General features: G+C 33.3%; 2 protein-coding genes across 3 annotated transcripts; one reads left to right on the top strand and one right to left on the bottom strand.

Annotated features, from left to right (window-relative positions):
* The first annotated feature begins 1707 nt into the window (after positions 1–1707).
* Positions 1708–9160, top strand: LOC111012840 (putative E3 ubiquitin-protein ligase ZFP1). 2 transcript variants are annotated; one of them, XM_022287114.2, is made up of 7 exons: positions 1708–1865; positions 2087–2178; positions 4175–5023; positions 5505–5893; positions 5986–6084; positions 8446–8616; positions 8709–9160. In XM_022287114.2, the coding sequence occupies exons 3-7, from the start codon at positions 4210–4212 to the stop codon at positions 8853–8855; spliced, it is 1620 nt and encodes a 539-aa protein (XP_022142806.1). In that variant the 5' UTR covers positions 1708–1865; positions 2087–2178; positions 4175–4209; the 3' UTR covers positions 8856–9160. The 2 variants fall into 2 exon arrangements, with proteins under 2 accessions (XP_022142806.1, XP_022142807.1); XM_022287115.2 differs by having other exon boundaries at positions 1746–1983.
* Positions 9161–11664: 2504 nt separating this feature from the next.
* Positions 11665–22380, bottom strand: LOC111012919 (TAF RNA polymerase I subunit A). Its single transcript, XM_022287235.2, has 9 exons — positions 21959–22380; positions 21148–21264; positions 19641–19723; positions 18828–19264; positions 18095–18273; positions 14187–14272; positions 13729–13862; positions 12636–12941; positions 11665–12147 (listed from the first exon to the last, which is right to left on the bottom strand). Exons 1-9 carry the CDS (start codon positions 22298–22300, stop codon positions 11975–11977), a joined length of 1857 nt encoding a protein of 618 aa, XP_022142927.1. The 5' UTR covers positions 22301–22380; the 3' UTR covers positions 11665–11974.
* Positions 22381–24837: the final 2457 nt, after the last annotated feature.

Genomic DNA, 24837 nt, shown 5'->3' with positions numbered 1-24837 from the left:
ACATGAAGTATTTAACTTTTTAATTTATGAATTATGATTAATACTAAAAAAATAAATTTTGTGAACCACGACTAACTTACTTTGAAGAAATAATGATCTTAAAATAAGTAACTTCGAGTGTCAAATTATAATATGATAATAGATTAGTTTAAAATGAAGCTAGCTTAACTTTTAGACCTAATTTAAAGATGTCCTAATGGCACGATTGGTGCTGGACAGGTTTCAACCCTTACAACGCTTTGAATGACCTACCAAAGAAAAACAACTCTTAGTAAATAATGTTAATAGTAAAAATAGAAAATAGAAAAAAAGCTTGTCTTTTTTTCCTTCAATTTTTCTTCTTAAGTATACATTATTCTCAACTTATCTTTTGAGAATATTTTGAGAGGGAGAGATAAATGATAAAAAATCTCAGTCTGACCAAGACAACATAATTAATTGACATATATTTTCAACAAAAACTTAAAAGTCACGGAGACAAATATTTGTAACTAGTGTTATTAGGGAAAAATATATGATTTTGAACCAACTTAAAAAATGAAAACAAAAATGTTTTAAAAAATATATTTTCAAATTTTAAAATTAACAATTTAAAAATGTTTGTCAAAATCTAAAAACCAGGACAAAAAAAATCTAGAAATTACAATTTCATATTCCATGTTTCAAAAAAAATAAAAAACAATCAAATTTATAGTAAACAATATTGAAAATAGGATGAAAGCATGACATTTGAATTTTAAGGTGTGATGTCAATTGATTGAATTATTTTATACCTCATTTAATTTCAACGGTAGTATTAGATAGGTTGAAACATTAAAAATAGTTGAGAGAGAATTTTAAAAATATAATGAAAAATCAAGAGTAAATTATATATTTAATCTTAAAGGAAAAAAAAGACTAAAATTTATCCTTTAACTAATTAAATCAATAAGGTAGAGTGTCATGAGACTCTAATAAAAAGTTACAATAAATGACGTGACATGTGAGTGTAAATTAAAACACCGTTAATTTAAAGTTACGTCTGCGTCGAAAATAGATATAGAAAAAATTGAATCATTGTTACGTAAAATTGATTATTTATTAATTTATATAAAATCAATTTATATTTTACTCTCACACAAAATTTTTGAAATCAACTTTCTTGCATCATTCCTTATATCTTTCCCTTTGCATTTTATATGCTTCTCTTTTTGTATTTAAAATTGGGTCAATTCATTTTTTTTTATATATACAATCTTGATATTTTATTAAACAATTTAAAATAAATAGTGTAATTTATAATTTAGATCAAAGTATTTAAATAATCATCTTAAAAATAATTGAAATAGCATGCCTGTCTACCTTTTTTTTCACTATAATAAAATTATAATGATATAATATTAATTTACAAAATATTGTAACTGTAACCTACTTTTTTTTAATTTATAATAACCAATTTATCCGAAAGTAGATTTACCACCAGTTATTTTAACGACCACGATAATTTCAAACTAAGTCCTATTCAAGTTGGAGGTGGAATAGAAAATACTAGGATAAAAATTGATTCATCCTTACAATTTACCACGAGGTAAAATTTAGATTTTCTTTTTAATTAAAAAAGAAAAAAAAAAGAGAAAACCCATGGACAGAGCAATTTAACGGTTAAAGAGAGGAAAAAAAATTTAAAGAAAAAGAAAAAAAAAAAGAAAAGAAAAAAAAGAGAGGAAAGGAAGTGTTCGTTATAATGTATGCACAGAAATTAGAGGAGAGCGAGCGATAAAAGAAAAAGGACATTCATCTCTCTCTCTTCTTTCTCTCTCTCTTCTCTCTCTCTCAAGAAAAAAGGAAACCCAGAAAAAAGGGAAAAAAATTCAATCTTGGCTCCGGTCAGTTCCCTTTCCGTTCCCTTTCGTACTTGGATTTATCTTCCTGATTTTCAACAATACCCACAATTTCTTGTCTTGATTGTTGTTTAATTTTGAGCTTTAGGGTTCGTTTCCATCGGTAATGTGATGTATTTTGTTAATTTTGGAGAATTGATTGCGACCCCTTTTCTGGGTGTCGATTTTGATTATGGAATTTGGTTTTTTTCTTTTGATTTTTTCAGGCATCGCTGGTGTTCGTTCTGGGTATTTGTCGGCTGTAATCATCTTTCAGGATTAGACGCGTTTGATCATTTAATTTGTTCATGACTCCAAGGTACCTGATTTTGTCTTGGGAGTGCCTTTTTTTTGTTCTTTATCTTTTTTCTTTTCGGTTTTTTCCTTGGAAATTGGTTTTTTTCTCGTTGGATTGTGGGAGCCGTTGAAGAATAGCGAAGGAATTCGCGAAACTTTGCGATCTAGTTTCTTTCGGTTTTCTCAAGTGCGAAATGATTATAAACTGAAGCGGTGTTTTGAACTTTTGAAAAAAAATATTTGTTGGTTCTGTTAGCAGCACGTTTATAGGGAGAATACTGAAGCCATTGATTTAGAAGTAAAAGGATTGAACCTTCGTCAATTGATTTTTGACGCGTTCTCTTACCCGCCTTGAAAACTTGAAACTTTGCATCTTTTGGGCTGCGGTTCTGGTTCATATTATTCTTTGCATCTTTTGTGCTCTTGATTGCTTAGAAATTTCCCTTATGTGGTGGTCTGTATTCGCCTGGATGATTGGAATCTCGATGTTAGGAATGGCAATATACAACATTTTCTTTATGAAAGAGGCAGGTTAATAGAACAGAAAGCTCAGACTTACTGAACAAAGTACCTTGACCCAAGTGAAGTTTTCCCTTATATTTTTTTTCCCTCTTTTCTTCTTTTTTGTTTTTGTTTTTGTTTCTGCTGATACCTTTTTGGATCATGATCACTTATTAATCTCAGTGTTACGAAATTCCCTAAGAGATCATATACTACTTGGCTGTAGAAGGGAATATCTATGATATCAGATTCTATACAGGGTTTTGAATGGGTGGACTAAGTTTATTTTTATGCTTTAGTTGGTTACCTTGATATTTAAATGCAAAGATTACTTCTGGAGTTTCTTACGTGACTGGTGGCTACTCGGTAGATGTGGGTAACCGGTATGTTGACCTTGGGTGGGTATCACATCTTTTAGTTGTTTTTTTTTGTCTGTTGTCAAATTTATGCTTTGAGGGTTTAGTAAGAGGAGATCTCTTTTTTCCTCTTTTTACTGTCATTTAGTATTGGTCTGAAATTCTGCAAAGAGGGCGCTAGTACTATAGTAAAAGAGGACTCTCTGCAACTTGGATTTGAAGTAGGAAATTTTAAATAAATATATTGTTTTTTGTCCTTGTTATCCACTTCTATCTGCTTATATTTCATCAGTCCAGATCCTTGTTCACAAGTTCATTTTTGTTTTTTCTTTCGTTCTTTTTTTCTTGTTTTCAAGACAGGCATCCTTTATTTCTTTATTTTACGAAGCATTATCTTGTGTTGAGCCATCATATATGATCTCTACACTTTTCTTACGAATAATAGATGTGCTGGCTCACTTATCCCTTGATTTCTTTTGGCATTGTATTTCTATTCACCCTTAGTTTTTTTAGCAATAGATGTGCTTGCCTCCACCAATTATGTTCCTTTATGAACCAATAACTTTTACAATTTGCCTGATTTTTAACCTTGTAATCTCAGTTTATGAGAATTTAATCTTAGTAATTGTTGATTTCAGACTGTATTTGCCACTTATAATTCTTTGGACTCGTTGAAGGTTTTAAGATATTTTTTCAAAAAATCTTTGCATTTTTTGAAAATTATATTTCATTAGTAAATTCATTTTTCAACATGCTGGATATGAAATATTTTTTCATTGAACCTTGAGAAGTATAGTATTTTGTGTCGATCTATAATTCCCTTTTCAAATGGGCATTAATTATTTGGATGTTAAAGTCATGGCAATGATGTGCATCCTTCGTGTTTCCTTTTTCTTGTGATGTCTTTTCTTCCCCTTCCCCTCTTTTCGTTTTTATATAGTTTGAGCTGATGTTGGGTATAGTTTTTTCCCTGCTATTATTTTCGCTGAGAGTTTTTTTCTTCAAGAACTTTTTTATTTGATTAAAGTGAAGATGTTCAGCACAATATTAAGTTGTCCAATTTTTTATAATGATTTTTTCTCTCTTTCTTTCAATATGTGCTTTATCATTTCTTCCAGTACAAGTTTTTTTTTTAACATTATTTTTTGGGTCCCTGAGCAGATAAATTTCCTCTATCATTTAATTTCATAACCAACATGAGGCAGAGAATACCGCGCACTAGTCAGATGGTCGATATGGAAATGGATCGACAAGGTCAGAATTATCTTCATGCTGAGCCTTCCATCATTATGCCAGGCCCATCTAACTTCCCTCAGCATAGTATTCATTCAATGGTAACAGCTTCTGGGAATCCCGAGGCCCATTATCTACCCGATCCTTATGATGGCTCCATGTTACATGGTTTAAATCAGTATGGTAGCGTTCAGCATCATCACAGTCTAGGTTTGAGTACTGCAGCCCCTGGAAACTATTATTACTCTTACGTTACACCGCCATCAAGTAATGGGATGTTACCTGCACCTCTAAATCATAACGTGTCCGAGCAGTTGCCATCTTCTAGCAATTATGGAGTCATTCAAACGTCTTCTGATGGTTATGGAAGGAATTCATATTTTGTGGATGAAGTTAGTGATCCGCGTAAGAGAAAAATAACAGAAGGGATTCCTGGGAACATTCAACACATGAATGGTGTGGCCAGCTCTAGTTCTTCTGTGCATTTGTCGAATTCAAGGCATCCTGACGAGGTTGCTATGGTGGAAGCATCATCTTTTCCCCTGCCTCAGAGTAGATGGAATGGACCGCGGAGTAGTGTTAGAGCTGCATCAGGTGGAACTAGGCGGGACTCTCTTCTACCACCCGAACACAATCATTCAACTCTAGGAAATAATAGGGGTCAACACCTTCAGCCCGCTAATTCTAGTTTCTGGTTGGACCAACACTTACAGGCTAATTGTGGAAACGGAAGTGCTTCATCTTGGAACCAGACGTCTACCCCACCTTTCATGCACGGTATATTTTCCAATATCTATTCTCGTTTTGAATTAGCTCTCTTGCATTAGTGTTCGTCATGTTCTGTTGGACAGAATTTTTTTCGCAGCATGCTGTTTTTGGGATGAAATTTCTTTCTAACTTCCTTTGTTGTGCCCTTTTTTAGTGGTCATGAATAGAACATAGAATTAGAAGGTATTTGAGTGGTGGCTATTTATGTTAAAATTTTATTTTAGGTGCTACTTGGTAATTTGGATGTATTTTCTAGGTATTTGAAAAAGGAATTCCTATGCTGTCTGTGGGTTGTTGTCTCTGTTTTCTTGTTGTTTTTGAGAACATTTGAAGGTGGTTATTTTTTTATTTTTTCTTTTCTTCTTTCTTTCTTTTTAAGTGTAGGATTATGTTTTTACGTCATTCCCAAACAACACCTCAATCTTTAATGGTTCTGAGCCAAATTAAGGAAATGCATATATACATTACTGAATTTTGAAATCTCTTACAGGAACTAATACAAATGGAGGTTTGTTGGAAACCATGAATTTGGGTGTGCATAGATATCATGAAACGGCGGGGAACCGGAGTTCTAGAAATGTCCAACATCCTTCAGTTAACCATGGCCACCACATTCATAATCATCCATCTGCAGTTGTGCAAAGAATTAGAGGCCACAATTTCCAGTTCTACCCCCAAATGACAGCAGCTTCATATGGATTTCCTTTGAATTCTTCATATGCCACCATGAATCCTCATAGTTTGGAGATAGGGCGTAGGCAACCAGGACCAGTTCCACCTACCGGTCACGGGCTGCACTGGCTTCCACGAGCGAATGTTGCTGCTGACACTACAACTAGACATCATAATGTTCCTCAGTTGAGATTCTTGCAGACTGATGTAATATCTCTTTCCCCTGGCATACCACTTTTTTTTTTTTAATACCCCATTGTCAGAAGTAGCTTAAGAAATGAGCAAACTGGTATTTACAGGAAGTTGCATTATTGGAGATTCCGGAATTCTACGAAGTGGGGAATTTTGTTGACCATCACAGGGACATGCGATTGGATATAGAGGATATGTCTTACGAGGTGCGTTATTGATCATATTTTTTAAATCGAAACGAATACACTGGCACTCCATATTTGTCTAATCTTTGAGCTTTATTATTATTATTTTTAGCATGTAGACATAAGAAACATGTGAGGTAAATGTAACACATTTTCAATTAACAAAATTATACTCGTTTCTTGAAGAATATAACTTGAAGTATTTAGATAAATGATTATTAGGCATTGGATTCTTTCCCCCTTCAAACTCTTTGTTTTAAGACATTACATAACTAGGAATATGTAGTTATCATTCTTCAACTACTTGTAAATATGTGTATTTTTATTCTCTTAGTTTCTTGTATACAAAGTCCAAACTTTACCAAAATTGTTGGAATATGTTTTAAAATAAGTTTAAATTCTATTTCGGTCTTGAACTTTCATACTTTGTTTTGCTTTGATCTCTCAACTGTCTTGCTCTGTTTTAGTCCCCAAGTTGGCATGAAAAACTATTTTAGTCCCTATTTAAATTCATTTATAAAAATTTCATGTATTAATTGATAAAGTAGATGAACAAAAAAATGTACTGATGTCATATGTCTAATTAGAAAATAAATATCTAGGACTAATATGGTTTTTGCTCCTCGAGGTAGGAACCAAAATAGAATAAATGTGAAAATTTAGGGAGCCAAATAGGATTTAAACCTTAAAGTATAGAAATTTTAGTAAATATGGCCTTGTTAGCGATTTAAAAGCGCACGACGCACTTCTATTGGACAAGTCTTTTGATCACCTAACGGCAAAAGGTGATCAAAAGGAATTGCCGGGGCGAAGCGAGGCACACTTGAATAAATAAATTCATGATATTATTTGTTGGGAGGGATGATGTGAGGGTGTGGACCCCCAATCCTTCGAAAGGTTTTTCTTGTAGCTCATTTTTCCATGTCCTGGACTCCTCATCATCCTCTTCTTCTTCTCCGTCCCTGTTGACCCCTTGGTTCACCTCGCTTTGGAAGATTAAAATTCCAAAGAAGATTAAGTTCTTTGGGTGGCAAGTCTTACTTGAAAAAGTTAATACCTTGGATTGGATCTAGAGGATGTCCTCCCTTTGTTTGAGTCCGCAGTGGTGTGTTCTGTGTAGGAATGCTTCGGAGGATCTTGATAATTTGTTGTGGTCTTGTCAGTTCGCATAGGAGTTATGACTTCGTTTCTTTAGATGTTTTGGGATTGTTTGGGCCTGTTCTAGGGATTGTAGGGCGATGATGGAGGAAATATTGTTATTCCCCCCGTTTCGAGACAAAGGACGTTTTCTTTAGCAAGCGTGTTTTTTGGCTACCCTATGGGGTATTTGGCAGGAGGGAAACAATATAATTTTTAGGGGAGTGGAGAGATCTGTGGATTATGTATGCGATCTTATTAGATTTAACACTTCTCTATGGGGATCGGTCACTAAGGCTTTTTGTAATTATCAGTTAGGAGTCATACTTTTGGATTGGAGCCCGTTTCTTTTGGGGTTTCCTTTTGCTGGGCTATTTTTTTGTATGCCCTCTTATTGTAGTCTTTATTCATTTATCTCAATGGAAGAGCTGTTATTTATCCAAAAGAAAAAAAAAATTCATGATATTATATATAGTGAGAACTTGTAAGAAAACTAGATTACATGGGAAAGGAATAGAAGAATGATAAGAAAATTTTGTAAAAAGAATTGGAGGGTCCACAATCCACTATCCCCAAGCATGATATCAAGATGATTTTAAAATTATGGGGAACAAGAAATAAATAAGAAGATACCATAAGCAGATGTCCTGTTATAGAAAATCAATGGAGTCAGAAAGTTGAAGAGCAGAAGCTTCTGCAAAAGAAGGGCAGAAAAATGGCTGAAATTTGAGTGATCAAACGCTGGGATAAAATCATCGGCTGAACTTGAAGGCAAAGACGGAAGGAGAAGCCATGATTGAAGAACAAAGAAGGATGAAATAGCCGAACTAAAAGAAAGAAAGGAATTGTTGAGCTAAATAGATGAAGGCTGAAGTTGAAGGAAGCAAAAGCAAGGGTTAGAGACCAAAGAAGAAAGAAATTGCTGAACTAAAAAATTGAAGGCTGAAGTTGACGAAGGAAGACGCCAAGATTGAAGAAAGGTGAAGATGGTGAGCCCCCCGTCTTAGGGAAGCTGCCCTCCTTGTCGCCTCTCGCCTTGAAAACGCTAGACCTTGTGTTAATATCTTGAGTTTTTGAAAGATGGCAGGTCACTGTGTCCCATATTTATAATTGTGGTAGTTAGCTGCTAGAATGAATTGATTTTGTTGATTAAATATGGAGATTGAATCGATTTAGACGAATACAGGGTACATAATAAATCACTGTCTATTTAAAGCTCTAACACAAGAAAGGGTGTTTATGCAGGAACTTCTCGCTTTAGGGGAGCGAATTGGTAACGTCAGCACTGGGTTAACAGAGGAAATCATTAAAACTCAATTAAAAACAAGGAGCTACGTATCATCTGCAACAGTTGTTAATCTGGAGGAAGAGGGTTCAAGTTTGGACCAGGATGCCGATTACTGTATCATCTGCCAGGTAAAAATAAATAGTCTCTCCATATTTGCATGCTTACTTCCGAGTTTCATCTTTCAAGTTTGGTCCTCATACGAAGCAACATCGGTTTACAGGACCACTATCAGAACCGGGAGAAAGTTGGAACGCTCAATTGTGGACATGAGTACCACGCGAGTTGCTTAAAGAAATGGCTGCTCGTCAAGAATGTCTGTCCCGTCTGCAAATCGGAAGCATTGGCGACGGATAGAAAGGAACGATGACAAACAAACAGAGCACTGTTTAAAACAAGCAGCTCTGTATGTTGTTCCTTACAACTCCATCTATCTATGAATGCAGTTAGCTGATCTTTTGTTGACTTTTGTATATGTACTTGCATATAAAAATATATATATCTCTCTCTATATATATATGACTTAAAAAGTAACTGTCCAGCTCATTTATTTGTTGGCTTCCAGAATATGGATCCTGTTGTATTTATAAAAAACAAAAAACATTGTACAGACTTGTTTTCTTGATTCTCTGTGCTGTGTACTGAATTGGTAATTAAAGGCACATTGTTCAATTATGTAACATTGGCACTGGTGGATGAATTTGGAAGATTATGGGTCTTCTTTGCAGGATAATGTGATTTGATTTGATGCTCACTCTGTAAATGGGAACTGTTCAAGAGAACAAGAAGTGTGAAAAGGTTTTCAAATGACTTTTTTTCCATTAAGAATGGTGGGAAATTTTATTAGACACATTTGTGTTTTTTTCTTTTAAAAATAGAAAACAAGAAATGAGAATTTTAGGGCAGTGTTTATGTTGCTTGTTACTTTTTCATCATTTTAATAATTAAAAAAAGAATTGTATTGGGTAACTATTTATCGTTCCTGCCTTGGGAAAAAAAACTGTTTGTTGTTTATTATTTTATTTTTGAAAAAAAAAGAAACATATTTGGTAGTCATTTTTTATTTATTTTTCTCTATAATTTTTAATTAAAATAATTTTAAAATTTAATATTAAAAATTTTTATGTTATATTTATTATAAATTTCATAAGTCAAGAATAAAAAATAATATTTTTATTTATGTTTTTGAAAAAAACCAGAAATAATAAACTTGATTATGCTTTTATGTCTTTTAGAAATTAGAAACTAGGATTAACAAACAAAATGCTATCAAGCAAGTCCTATTGAATAGATTTTAATCTTTCTCTTTTTCTAATTTGTGTTTGTGGTTTTATTTTTAATGTATTTTTTAAAAATAATATAGTTTTGTTAATGAAAGAAAAACATTATATTTTTTATTTTAATACCGGTAATTTATTTCTTGTTTTTTTTGTTTAATTTTTAATTTGTACTATAAAATTTTGTATACACATTTTGTGTCGAGGAATTATTTTTAATGTACTTTTTAAAAATAAAATGATTTTAAATGCATTAGTAGAAGTAGGGCACATAATCAATACATGATATATGTCTTTTATTTAAATGAATAAAAATATATACATCGTCTCTTTGAAATTTTATCCATTTTTGCTTTTAAAATTTAATTTTGGTACTTATGACTTTTGAAACTATTAAGGAAAAGTTTATGTACGAACAAATCATCCCTTTAATAAATAATTTAAATAAAGAAAATTACAATTTTAGTTTATGAACGTTTATGATTATTTTTAATAGGAGCTTGAATTTTGAAAAGTGTCAAATAGGTTCTTTCAACTTTTTTTATCTAATACGTTCTTTCAATTTATGATTATATTTATGATCATTTGACATTCTTTAAAATACATCGACTAAGAACTCTGACATCTTAATTTTATATCTAGTAGGTCCATGAATTTAAAAAAAAAATTTATAATAAGTCAATGACCTATTAAACACAAAATTAAATGCTCAGGAACTAGGGATGGCAAAAATACCAGCGGGACTCGATCTCCGCAGATATCCGACTCGATCGGGTCGGGGATTCCTCGATTTGACCGGGGACGGGGTCAAATCGGGGATCCCAATCGGGTTCCCCGGCGGGGACGGGGATCGGTCCACCCGCCCCCAAGCTAATACCTCTTTAGCCACTTTTTTTTCTTCACTTTTTATACTAATAATAACAAAAATTAATTTAAAATTTTAAAAATTTTAAAAAATATAGTTATAATGGGCCCCACGGGGAATCCGTCCCCGATCGGGGAATCCCCACCCCAAAATTTCGGGGACGGGTGAGGATGGGGAAAAATTCCCAACGGGGCGGGGATGGGGATGGCCCCCGGTCCCGCCCCGCCCTGTTGCCATCCCTAAAGAACCCATTACAAACTTTTTCAAACATCTATTAGACAATACAAATTTCATTGTCTTATTAGATACAAAATTCAAATTTTAAACAATTAATCACATTTTAAAGTTCAATAAACTACATATTAATTACATTTTAAAATTCAATAAACTATTAGACATGACCTTAAATTAGAGACTAGTCTTGTAATCTAACTCTACTTATATTTAGAGCGAGTTGTTTTTTTATTAATTAAAAAACCATTTCAAATATGAAAAAAAGAAAAAGAAAACCTTCTTGAGCAACTAAGTTCTTTTTTTGGATACAACAAAACGTACAGATTGAAGTTCGAACCCACAATTTTTTGTTCAGATCTTAACCATTGAACTTATTATAATCTTTAGTTGTGAACTTTGATTCAACGGTGCGATTCTTTTAAGTTAGTGACAATAAAAAATCACAAGTTAATCAAGTCAACCATCACCTTTTACTATAATAATAAATAGAATTTATTAAGATTGAGGGATCAGAATAGAAATAGATTGAGAAATCAAGGATCAAAATTTAGGTTTCGAAAGTTAAAAGGATTAAAAAGGAAAATGGTAAATTTCTTGTTTCCCCAATCACACCAAACCTCGATTGAAAAAGTAGCATAGAAAAATCATTTGATTGAAAAAAAACAAGAGATGATATTCCTAAGCACAATCATGCCTCAATTAGGAGATCGATATTCCTAAGTAAAGTCATGCCTCAATTTGGTGGGACAAAGTTTGAGTTAGACATCAAAATAAAATATAAAAGTACAAGAGACAAGACAAGATGTGATGAAGGTTGCTAGATCAATGTCAACCTAATAGCTCAATTGGTTAAAGTATCTATCTCTGACTAAAATGTCGTGAGATCGAATCCAAGGTACTAAAAAAAAAAGAAAAAAAAAACCATTGCTAGATCAATTTCTACCTTGCTTTTCCAAATCCATACTAGAACCTTTACTCACTCCAAAAGATCCAAATCTTTTGTAAAGGGGTGAAATTGTGTCTCAAATGGGATGGGATGCTTAAACTAGGCAAACGTAAACAAAAATAAATTGAAGTATGAATATGATTGTGCATAAAGAAAAATGCAAAAGATTATAGTTTAGCTTGGAGTCCAAATGAATTCAGTTTGTGCTTCTTTAAGAACAAGAACAAGTCCCTATCAGTCTGCTTTTCTAAAAGGCTGTAAACCTCTACCACATATTTGAAGTTGCTTCCATACATATGGCATGCGCATGCTGCTTTGTAAGTCAAAAGCTCCAAATTACCTGTTGCATATATACCAAAGTTAAAAAAAAATTTTACTTTTTTTTCACGGGTAAATATTTTTCTAATTTGTACTGACTGAGACAAAGCAACCATCATATAAATCATAGAGTGTAATGTATACATGTTCGAATCCTATTAATCTTAAAGACGAGACTTTCACCCTATTGATTGACAGCTTCTTAATTGGAATTTGGACTGGTTATTTTTCTAAAATCCGTTTTTACCTTTTTTTACATACTCTACCGTCACAGTTAATTTTCATGAAATGAGGCAGTCTTTCTACAAGGATCCACATAATATTAAAACTCTAAAGACCACAGTAACCTATGAAAATATATAGGGTGAGTAGTACTCTAAAATCATACTAATTTAGCCCTTGCCCCTTGGTTTGCATTGTCACTTAATTATTTGAACCAAACAGCAGCATAAGAACTGAACATCACAGCACAGGAAGTAAGAGGTTGAAGACTTTTCACAGTGAACGTACCATCTAAAGTCTCTGATGCTATTTTATGGCTGAAATGTCGTGTTGACCACCATCGACAACGCAATCTCCAAGTGTTTCTCGATTTCTTTTCGGTCAACAACTTAAGGTTACTGTTTATATTAAATGAGGACATCAGGTTATGTTCACCAGTCCCAATTGAACATGCTGTCGATACTCTATCCTCTTCAGATTGAGAAAGTTTCAGAAAACACAAAGCCAACTCTCTCCATTTATCATATTCTACACAGGTACCATCATCTAAATGCAACACTATCATTTCCAATAGAGACTCAAGAGTGTAATTGCCTGCAATTTCAATAAGAATATGAATTCAACAAAAAAGCAAAGCTCAATGACAAATTTTCAAGTAATTATATCGTATCACAGGCAAGCAGACTATCTTCATCACACATCATAAACAACAGCCACGTTAATGTGAAGATATTATCATTTTTCATGAAATAATTTATGTTGTTTTCATATGATTTTTTAATTTTTTAATTTTATTATAATTGGAAGTCGGAGCTTTGCTCTCCCATACCTAGGGGCACCCGTGCCCTCCCCAAGGCCTGGACCTGGGAGACATTAAAGGTTTTTGGTATTAAGCTCATCAGAAGGTTCTAACCTGAGACCATTAAGCCAGTATGACCAAGAGACCCCAAGCCCTTATTAACTAGGTAGCACTTTGGGGGCTTTGTTTTCATATGAATATTAAAAATGTTTAATGTAAATTCAGTCAAGGTGAGAAAAAATTTTAAAACTCTCAACCAGGAGTTCATTTCTCAGTAGTTGAACAGTCACAATGGTGACTCTGTGCGTTCATGTTAAATCGAGTTTTCTACAAACAACTGACTGGGATGAAGAAAGAAAGGAAAAGAAGTGACATTTGAATAATGAAACCAATTATACATGATTTTAAAAGATAACCTTTACATTCAAAACTATCATTTCCTGATACCAAGCACTAGAAGAAGTATCTATGATGTGAGCTGTGAGGAATTCAACCATTAATTATAATCTCAGATTCTCAAATTTGTACCTCTCCTTAATTCTAATGATATGTAAAGAAGACCGTTTTCGGCAGTTAACATACCATTTCGATGCATGTCAACAAGTTTTCCCAATGAATGGCAACAAGTTGGATCCTTCTTCAATATTTGCTCATAACAAGATGAAAGCAAGACATCGTTACTTCGATCAAAATGTTCTACAAGTGCAGCTCTCAATCTGCAGAATATCTAAATCAGTCATTATTATAGGTAAGAGCCTGCAACCTTCGCAAAATTTCTAATCATCAAAATGTTTCATTTGTTGAAAATCAACATCAAGTAAATGATTTCAGTTCCCAAATTCAAATGGAAATTAGTATTGGGAACAAACATATTAGCTTTCTGCATGGTACAGCAGAAGAGAATGTGAGATTGTGCACTTTTACTATTGTGTTCCTATCTAGGAAGTTCCCAATCTCTTCTGCATATGATTTCTTAAATATTCAATTTCGACCCCTAAATGCAAGATAGAGTACAAATCGCTTTGAGCAGATTTTAGTACCTGAAGGGAAGTGCTGCATTTGAATCATGACAGATTTTTTCCACTTCTTTGAGAGCTTTGTCAACTCGACCTCCAATTAACAACAACTGAAATTTGTACACCAAATGAGCATGTAGAAGAAATCGATGATGTGAATGATCATTATCCCAATTTGAGAGCAGATGACAGGAAAAATTACAAACATGACAATGAATTAGGTAATACTAAAAGACGAAAGTTTTCAAAGCAGCACCTGATCCTTTCATTTTTCATTTTCCAATCATCCAGTAGAAGTATAGACACAAAAGGAGGGTGAAGAAAATACCTCTTTCCCCATCCAGATGATGAAGAGTATTAAAAGAAGATTAGATGATTCATTTATAATGAAAGGAGGGTTGCACTTACGAAATAAAAAGTTGACCATACTGCACTATTAATAGACTACTTAGCCGTACATACCATAACATAAACATCCTGGCCCTATTCAATGAATGTTTGGATTAGAAACGACATAATGCAGAAGAAAGAGAGCACAAACACTTTTTCAGAAAGGTCATTTTAGCAAAAAGACACTTGCAGGCTTCTAGGGAGAAATATAGCATCTTCAGCGCTAAAAAGAGCAGTTATTTATTATACCAGGTAACAGTTTGATAGTCAAATTAGTTATTGAGATAGTAAATAGAGAACTATAGATTGACCTTATAAGTTGATTGGTTTGTTAGAGGGCGAAATGTGATAGAGGAGTTTGTTGGCTGTGGGTTGGAGTATTATAAATTAAGGAAAGGTACTGTGAGGGAAACATGCAATTCTGTGATGAACATGGTTTGTATTGAGCTTGGCACAAGGAGATTTCCAAAATTACTCGAAGTATGTTAACCGCCATCTATCAATTTACATTCCATTCAACATTTTTTTCCAGAAATATTTAATTTTTACCCTGGAAAATTAACTGAGTTGGTAACTCTACAATGTGGCTAGCTACAAATTTTGTCCGACTCAACATTGCAGAAGCCATCATGGCAAGGAATATCCAATTCTAAAAGATTTAACTGATGATGAGTTGGGAAAGAGGCTCTTGGTGATGAAGACTCTTCAAAACGTTTCATTTAGTTCTCACATACTCATTGATGTGAATTTCAGACTCGTCCCATCTCTTCTCTACATGGTTTCCTTCCTTAAGCACCTAGTTTTAAAACTCCTGTTAACGATATCTAACTTCTAAGGCCATTTGAAAAAGTATAAAAAAAAAAAATTAAGTTGCTCTTGTGGTTGCTAGTACAGTCCAAAGACCCCTGATGTTTGTCCTCTGATAGGTACGATGTACTTGCCAAAATTAGGAGGATCTAAATCACATTTTCTTCTGGCTGAAGTATCTGGAAGACAGATAAAAATAATAGATTCCAATCTTGTGGCAAATGAAGCAAATGGATCCAAGGGTTGCTTATCCATAATCTTAAAATATGGAAGCAGAAACAAGTAATGAGGGGACCTTTGGGTGGTAGATCAATCGTTGAAAGTCCGTCCTAGAGTTTTCAGGGTGGCAGCAGTAAAATCAGGTAACTTGCCTTGGGATTTTGAGTAAGCGATCTGTTGGATCCTCCACATATACCTTTTTTATTTTATTGAAGTGGACAATAAAATAGTGAACTGGATATTGGAATAATGGAAAGTACAATCAAATGAACCTCCATATTATGTGTTCCTCCTATTTCCAAGCAAAGGCAACATTAAGTGTAGCTATAAGAACCAAATATCATGCAGAGAAGGAGAGAAATTAGTAAGCAAATAAGATACCAAATTATCATGAAAAGTTAAAATCGGCTCGATAAAGCCGATTGGAATTTTCTAGATGGAGCTCTTCGAGCCAAAGGCTTTGGAGTTCGATGGCGTAAGTGGATTTGGGGTTGTCTGTCCACAACCAATTTTTCGGTGTTGATAAATGGAAGACCTAGAGGTAAAATGTATACCAGAAGAGGGCTTAGGCAAGGGGATTCCCTCTCCCCTTTCCTCTTTACTATAGTTGGAGATGCTCTAAGTAGATTGATTCAATTTTGTTCTGAGAAGAATATCCTTAGAGGCTTCTCCTTTGACTCAAGTTCAATAGAGGTTACTCATCTCCAATATGCCGACGACGTCCTGGTTTTTTGCCCTCATTCTTCTCAAATGTTGGAAATTGGTGGGGTATAATAAATGTGTTTCTGCTGGCTTCTGGTCTCTATTTGAACATCTCCAAAACGGCAGTGGTTGGAGTTAACTGCTCTCCGACGGGAGTGGATAGTTGGACCTCTGTTTTCGGATGCAAATCAGATTCTCTTCCTTTCTCCTATTTGGGCTTTCCTTTGGGAGGTAATCACAAGACTGCCTCTTTTTGGGACCCGGTTCTTGATAAGATGCATAAGAGATTACAAAAATGGAAGTCTTTGCTGATCTCTAAGGGAGGAAGGCTCACACCTGCCCAATCTGTTCTCAATAGTATTCCTATCTACTTCATGTCTATTCTTAAAGCGCCAATGACAGTGGTGAATTCGATGGAAAAATTGCTGAGGGACTTTATATAGAATGGGGGTTCTTCAAGACCTATTGGAAATCTGGTGAAATGGCAGTGGGCAGCTCTTCCTCATGAAAAGGGAGGCCTTGGTATTGGTTCGTTGGCTAAGAGGAACAAGGCTCTGCTTATAAAATGGCTCTGGCGTTTTGCTTTGGAGAGGGATAGTTTCTGAAGGAAAGTCATGGCAGCTATTTATGGAGAGGAGTCCTTTGGTTGGCTGCCTAAGGTTGCCATCGGTTCATCTGTGGGGAGACCTTGGATTGATATCCAAGGCTTGCGGAGGGATTTTACCAAGTTTTCCCTCTTTAAGGTCTCGTCTGGAACTTCTGTGCGTTTTTGGGAGGATCCTTGGATTGACAGTGTTCCCCTCGCTACCTCCTTTCCGGATCTTTATACTCTTTCTTTAAAGAGAAATTCTTCAATAGCAGAGTGCTGGTCGGCTGAATCTTCTACTTGGGATTTGGGTCTCAGAAGAAACTTTTTTGATAGGAAGATAAACAGATGGGGAGTCTTTACCGAAAAGATTGGGGGAGTAGTCATTGGGCAGGGCAGAGACAGATTAATGAGGAAAGTGGAAAACTCTGGGGTTGTTCACAGTTAGATCCATGTTCATGGCCATTACCTCACCTTCACCTAAATTAAGCTCAGCCATGGCAAACCAGATTTGGAACTTTAGAGTTCCAAAGAAGGTCAAGTTCTTCCTTTGGAACCTTTTTAACAGAAGCATTAATACAGCAGATAAGCTGCAAAGGAAATGTCCTACATGGAACCTCTCCCCTTCAGTTTGTAGTCTGTGTCTTAGAAATGAAGAAACGGTGGATCATCTCTTCCTCCATTGTTCTTATGCTACAAGTGGCTGGTCTTTTATTGCTTCTCAACTAGACCTTTCCTCATGTCTTCCTAGGAAAATTGATGATTTTATTGCTGAGGTTTTCGGGGGTGCTATGTTGAAAGGAAAAGCTAGTGTCTTATGGAATTGTGCTGCTCGTGCTATTATTTGGCTCTTATGGAAGGAGAGAAACAGCCGGATATTTGAAAACACATCGTTTTCGGTGGATTCTTTTTGTATGAATATTAAGAATGTTGCTTCATGGTGGAGTGTTTCCCACAAAAAGTTTTTTTGTAATTACAGCATCCAGCTTATTCTCCAAGATTGGAAAGCATTGATTGTATAGTTTTGAGGGGAGGGTTTTCTCCACCCTCTTTTGGCTGTATCTTTTTGGGGATCTTCCCCTCTTCAATATACCTTTTTGATGTTTCTTATCCAAAAAAAAATAAAAAAATACATATCAGATACTGAGAATTGTAATTCCAGTGTGTTAACCTATAAGATACCAAATGTTATCAAAGAATCATCTAAAAGGAATACAGTTTGCTTTACCTGTATTAGAGGAAGTAAGGCAACCAATATTGGAGGATTTGAGTTAAGAGCAAGGTCTAAGTGCTTCACTGCGTCCTTATAATAGCCATTCAGAAATTCGCCGCATAAACTAATGGCATTCTCCCAATTATCAATAGAATGTGGTAAATGAAGAGGCAACAATAGTGGATCCAAACCCTCTGTGGCAACATACAACAAGGATAAATTTAGTTAACTTGTAATCGTAAATCAACTGACATTTTCAAAGCATTAAATAGGCATAAAATTTTTTAGAGAGAATAGATGTTTTGTTTTTATGAGAAGAGAGAACAGATGTTAATTTAGGGGCTAAAATTATTATTATGTACAGAAGATCGCATATGTAAAAAATTGCTTTCTTCAGTAGCAATATAAATTATCACAGATCAGAATAATAATTAGGTCATGGATACTCAATTTACAAGCTCTTTGATGCTCATTTGCTCAGAAGGTCATATGCATGCAAGTATCATAGTTATATAACAAAGCAAAGTATAGAATTTATATATATATATGTATAAACCAAAATATTAGCAACACAACTATACAGAACGAACAAGGAACAGACATAACCTATTTAACACTGTCACATGCTTAGATAACCTAGATAAATAAATAAATGAATAGCACGAGATTTTTCTTCAGACTAAGGAATCCAATTATTACTAGAATGATAAATAGAGAAGATTTGATAATCATGTAATCTTAAACTCACCAAGAGCAGAAAAAATTGAAACATAGTGCTGATAACCTCCATTATCTGAGAGAGAGGCTTCGTTTTCATTCTTTTCTGCCGAACTCATGTAAAAGTCATGTGCCTCAAAGTTTTGGGGATGATTTTCCACTTTTAGGTCACGATCAACCTCAATAGAAGTTTCTCGGTGTCCCTCACTATCAACATGAACTAATTTATCATTCATGACAGAAGTCTCTGAATTACTCTGATATGGGGCACCATCTCCATGAGAGTTGCTGACAGAACACCCAAATGAGTTTGAAATCATCCTATCTAATTGAATTGGGGAATGAAACTGGAGTGAGTCCCTCCACTGTATCTCTTCTGGAATGGTAGAGAACCACAACTGACGAAATGTCAATCCTATAATCATATTTGACATTGGATCATTCACAGAATCATGCTCCTGCATGAGGCTGACCAAAAGAAAATTATCATAATTAGTTTGACTAAAGCCTTTCATTTCTAGGTTATTCCTTGGCACCTAACCATATGTTCCTATATAAGCCAACTCTAGATAAACACTCCAAAATTTGTATCATATATTCACGTACTGGTCTCTTTCCGTTTTAAGTGGAAATGGTTGTTGAGCATGAATGGATACACTTTTCAACCATTACATAAAGTCACAAAATTGAAGGCACCTCCAAGTGGATAAATGATATGGCTAAAAACTAATATGGTTTCAACATCCATTTTAACTTCTAAACCAAATAAGATTTTGGAAGATAAAGAAAAAATTGCAATCATGCCACAAGTACACAAATTATACGGCCAGTTTGAATACCATACCATAAAGCAGCCTGATGTGCATCCTCCGTGTTTCCTTCTTCAAGGCAGAAAAGAATGAATTCTACATGGACCATAAATCTATCCTGCAAAACCATGAAAATCTCGGAATAAGCAAGAGGGTAGTGTCAGGACAAATATGAGATATGTCTAAATGAAACATGTATATGATAGACCAATTTCTCGTCAGCTGTCTCCTCAAGGACATAGCCATGTTTCATTATTCAAAATGTAATCCCAGTATTTGCCTATCCTTCTCTTCGTGTGTTCTTTGTCAGGAGAATTTGGCAAACCACTCTATTTTTATAGCTCATTCACAAGCTCTGACAAATTCTTTTTGAGATTGTTCACTTTCAAGGAACTTTCCCTTGGAAGTCTTAGTCTTGCTTGACAGCAAATTAGATGATTCATTCCAGAGTAATATAAGTGGTTCGAGGCATCTTTGATGAAAAACTGAGGGTGCGTTTGGTTGATGATCTTAAAACAGAAATCTGAAAAACAAGGGATTCAATGAAAACATATATGCATTTCCATGTTTTTAATGTTTTCAAATATGTGTTTGGTACCAGATTTGAAAATTGAATTTCAATTTTATAAATTGTTCAAGGTGTGTTTAGTAATACATTTGTAAACTAGTGATAGTTACCAACTAAATATTCAGTTCAATCTAAAATATTATTAATTAATTTATTAACATATATGTTATAAATTTTGTATAATTATTATTTTACATGTTTTATTTTTTAAAAAAATTGAAATAAGTTTATAATATAAAATAGAATATTTATTATTTTATTTTCTTAATGTAATTTTGCATTTTAAAGTTTCCAATTAAACCTGAAAAAAAAAAACATAAAAATGTTATTTTCAAAATTTTCACTATTTGGATCACATAACTCAAAAATTGTTTTAAAAAACAAATATGCTGAATAGATTTTCGCTGAATCCATTTAATTCAATAAATCTGAAAATAAGAAATAGAATCCAGATTGCATACAAAACAGGCCTTAAAATTCATATGGGGAGATTACAATGTCCTTCATCTTATATGCATTGTCTTCTAGATAGTGAAAAGTATAAAAGAAAAGGGGGAACCCCCATTTTATATAACCAAAGAAAAATGTAAGAACAACAGGTAGAACTCCAACCTAACGACCAATGAGATTACAGCTAATCAAATAGCTCTCCAAATAGTCAACAACAAAAGAATAGATAAACAAAATTATGTGTGTTGTAAAACCAGAGAAAACTGAGACAATTTACTCGATTGCATACCTCATTGAGCTCCCACTTCCTTCTATTTCATTCAAACTTCGAGCATATTGGACAGCATTAACTATTTATTAACCTACTTTAATAAGAATAACAGTGATTAAATGCTTTTGTAGATGATTCGTGATTATCTATTTAACCTTTTCAACAATAGGCAAAAAGGATAAACCATCATGGAAAATGCAATGTTCCCTTGAAGACAGCATAAAATGCAAGTGAAGGTTTCTGCAACCTATACCTCAATTGGCCAATTCTTCATTGATCCAATCTTCCTCATCCAGTTGTCATAGACGTGCTTGATCCTATTTGGTCTCATACGATCACCTTCTATATGCTTAAGAAGCTCCATAGAAGCCTAAAAAGGATTTTTGTCAAATTCAGTAAAAAGAATCTATTTGGTATATTAATGTGGAACTTGGAAGTCTCTAAATGACAAGTTGAATAAAATGCAAGTGTTTAGGGCACCACCAAAACTAAATACACCACACGAATTATATGTAAATAAGCACATGCACATTACACCAACCTAGATAGATAATACATAAGATATCAATTTCTTATATATATATATATATATATATATATATATATATATATATAAAATAAAATAAATAAATAAAAAAACAGGTACCGTCCTATGAATAAAGAAATAACATAGAACTGAAAGGGACAGGATGCCTAACTCTAAGGGTCCTCATGAAGCAGATCCATTATCAAAGACAGAGCATCCCTTCCTCCCCTAGCATTTTACACTTATCTCTGTTTCTAATCTGAGGCATACACAGAAGTATTTAAAATGTTAAGTGCACAAGTTCAAATATTTAAGTTACACAAAGTTCGTGGTCTATTCTATGAACAAGAAAGATTGGTCTGTAATTAGGATGCAAGAACCACAAAATTTAAATCGTCCACAGCAAGCATATTTTCCACATATCATGTTTCTAATCCCTTCACCTACTTTTCCATTAGAAATATGCATAGTTTTTCAAAATTGAATACCAATCAATGAAAGAAACAGAGATATAAAAGAGTATGGGGGTGTATTTTACCAAATACTTCAATCGATTCTTAATAGGAGATCTATCCCGCAAAGTCCCTTTCAGTAACATGCTCAGTACTCCACTTGCTTCTACCCAATTCTGCTGCCTCAGAAGTTTGCGCAACACATTCCGCAATGTAACTCGATTTTCTACCCTCACCATCTTGGGTCCAAGCCCCATAACAAACGATGGCTTTGTCAAAGACAATGTCATTCTTTTCATTAGCGTTGCTCGCCGGCCATCACTAGTACCGTCGGCTACCATATCAGCCTTTCTTTTCCGATTTCTGGGTTTGTTGAAACCGTATTCGGCTTCCACGACATGATCGTCTGCCATTTTTTCCGGCTCCATTCTTCTTGCAGTCTGCCTCAGTTATCCTGCAAAATAGGAAGTGGTAGAGAGGACAGGCATAGGCTCAACTCTCTCTTGTTTTCCAGAAACCACAACTTTGACGACAAGTTTAATCGGTCGGTTCGGTTTAGGAACCGACCAAAACCGAACGGGTTCGACTGATGGGCCCATCGATTTTGTATTTTGAATTGGAGATATTGAGGAGGAAAACCATATAGATATTCAAATATTTTCAATATCATTATTCAAAAAAAAAAAAAATCTACGAAATAAATATTTAAAGATGTCTGTATCTAAAATTTGAAGATGTTTGACATTTAAGATTCCTTAGAGTAAAAGGACTCCTTAGATTTTTCTCAGAGTAGAAAAAAAATATTTAATGTTTAAAAAAAGTTAAAGTACAATAACATATAGAGTAGAGATTCGAACATACAACTAAATATCTCATTTTCGTAATTAACGTTTTTTAATCGAAAACTCGTGAATATATTGAAAGATCGTAGAAAAAAAGTATTTAATGTTAAAAAAAAAGTTAAAGTACAATAACATATAGGAGAATAGAGATTCAAATATACAACTAAATATCTAAGATGTATTCTTTAAGGAGGTGATCCAATATTTTAAAATTCTTAAATTTACTCCATTTCAATTAAGTCATTTATAAAAACGTTAAAATTTATGGGTTGCCATCCAATTGTGTCGAAAGATTTAAAAAATAGCATAAAATAGATATGTATTTTCAAAGTATAAAGTTTAATTTTTTTTTTCAAAATAGCATACTAAGAAAAGTAAAATTTATGTTGTATTTGAAAAAAAAATTAACATTTTTATTTTTATTTCTTTTTTGATATCTGTGGGTGTTCGGATAGCTTGCATGCATCTCGACTAATTTCACGGGACAACTACCTAATAATACTATATTTGGTTGCCTAAATAACTCGTAAGATATTAAATTCTAAGTGAGCGGCGACCATAATTTTAACCTATGCTTTTAAAAGTACATATTTTACTATCCCACAATGATTTAGGTCGCAAAATATATTTTGTTCTCAAATTTATACACTAAACTCAAGGACATATATTTTAATGTCCTAATTCTTTTAAAATTTTTAATTTTTTATGTCATAATTTTATACTACATCTTCGTCCTTATCCAACAAAAAAAAAAAATCTTTTAAATTTTTTAAAGCTAATTCTTTATCACGTTGTTCGGAGATTTTTAGAGCAAAATAAGGAGTCTTTTGAAAAAAAAAAATATATTTAGATTAAAATATTATTTTTTACCAATACTTTTAAATTTTTATTCATTTTGATCCTTATATTTTCAAAATATTCATTTTGACTCATGTACTTTCAATTTTGGTTCATTTTAGTTCTTGTAATTTTAAAAATTTACAATTTTGTCTCTATTTGAAAACATTTAAAATTAATTATATATATAACGAAAACCCTTTGACCTTTAATATAAAATAATTGTTACATTTCAATAAATATTTTGCTTGTAGTGTCGTTTTGAAAATAAGGAAGAAAAAATGAGACAAAAATAAAATTAAGGAGACAAAATGGTTTCCTTTTAAAAGTACAGTAATCAAAATGAATATTTCAAAAGGACGGATATTAAAATGAGCCAAAACTCAAAATACATGAACAAAAATGAACATTTTTAAAGTATAGGAACCAAAATGAATCAAAGTTCAAAGTATAGGGACCAAAATAGCATTTTAACCCATTATTTAATGTATTTGCCCTCTAATAATTGTTTTATATAGTTTCAAAATCATAGGATTGTAGATTTAAATCTGGACCTTATTCATATATATTGTACAATTATTTTTATTAGTTGAGTAATATGTTCAAATTGACTAATAATCCAAGGATACAAATACCAATAGATATTTCTTACAAATTTGTATCATAAATTTTCAACTTCATGAATTAGACCCTCAAAATACGAGCAAGAGCTAATAAAAATAAAGTGAGTAGCTAGTTGTTCTTTATCTCTTCCTATGTAATATAGCTTCCAAATGGCCAAAGTTATTGTCCTAGACAAAAAATTCGTGTACACCTAAAAATCTAGTAAGAAAATTATATATTTTCAGAGAAAGACAATACTATATGATTTAAATTGGGGGTGAACGTTAAAAAAAAAAATCCTAATATATAAGATTAATTTGGCACGTATATATCAAATTTTAAAGGTCAATTTAATAAACCTAGAAGTTTAGGATAAAAGTGATTAGCCTTGCTATATTTAAGAATAAAAATTGGATTTTCAATATGATAATATGCATAATATTCTTTATCATTCAAACATCATTTTAAATGCTTGTATTGAATTACATTATTATTATTTTTAGATTATGTTTTATCCGATTAGATTCTTATCACTTTCAAATATAATTTTCAACTACATCTTTGTCCTTACTGTTGATGTAAAATTTCGAACTGAACTTGCGGGTCGGAACCGAGGTGACGAGGACGAGTGCCAATATATTCACTTGAGAACCTGCACAGGAAACAAACACTCCGACACCCAA

Source organism: Momordica charantia (assembly GCF_013281855.1).
Source record: "Momordica charantia cultivar OHB3-1 chromosome 10 unlocalized genomic scaffold, Mcharantia_2.0 BLBB01000010.1, whole genome shotgun sequence".
NCBI classification, from domain to species: domain Eukaryota; kingdom Viridiplantae; phylum Streptophyta; class Magnoliopsida; order Cucurbitales; family Cucurbitaceae; genus Momordica; species Momordica charantia.
Note: the sequence above shows the minus strand (reverse complement) of the source record. Positions and strands in the feature narration are given on the sequence as shown.

Coding starts and splice junctions, on each gene's coding strand:
- LOC111012840 (XM_022287114.2), top strand. CDS start 4,210: ATGAGGCAGAGAATACCGCGCACTAGTCAGATGGTCGATATGGAAATG. Junction 5,024..5,504: donor TACCCCACCTTTCATGCACG/GTATATTTTCCA, acceptor AATCTCTTACAG/GAACTAATACAAATGGAGGT. Junction 6,085..8,445: donor TAGAGGATATGTCTTACGAG/GTGCGTTATTGA, acceptor GTGTTTATGCAG/GAACTTCTCGCTTTAGGGGA.
- LOC111012919 (XM_022287235.2), bottom strand. CDS start 22,300: ATGGAGCCGGAAAAAATGGCAGACGATCATGTCGTGGAAGCCGAATAC. Junction 18,274..18,827: donor TTCAATTTTTTCTGCTCTTG/GTGAGTTTAAGA, acceptor ATGTTGCCACAG/AGGGTTTGGATCCACTATTG. Junction 13,863..14,186: donor AATGCAGCACTTCCCTTCAG/GTACTAAAATCT, acceptor GATATTCTGCAG/ATTGAGAGCTGCACTTGTAG.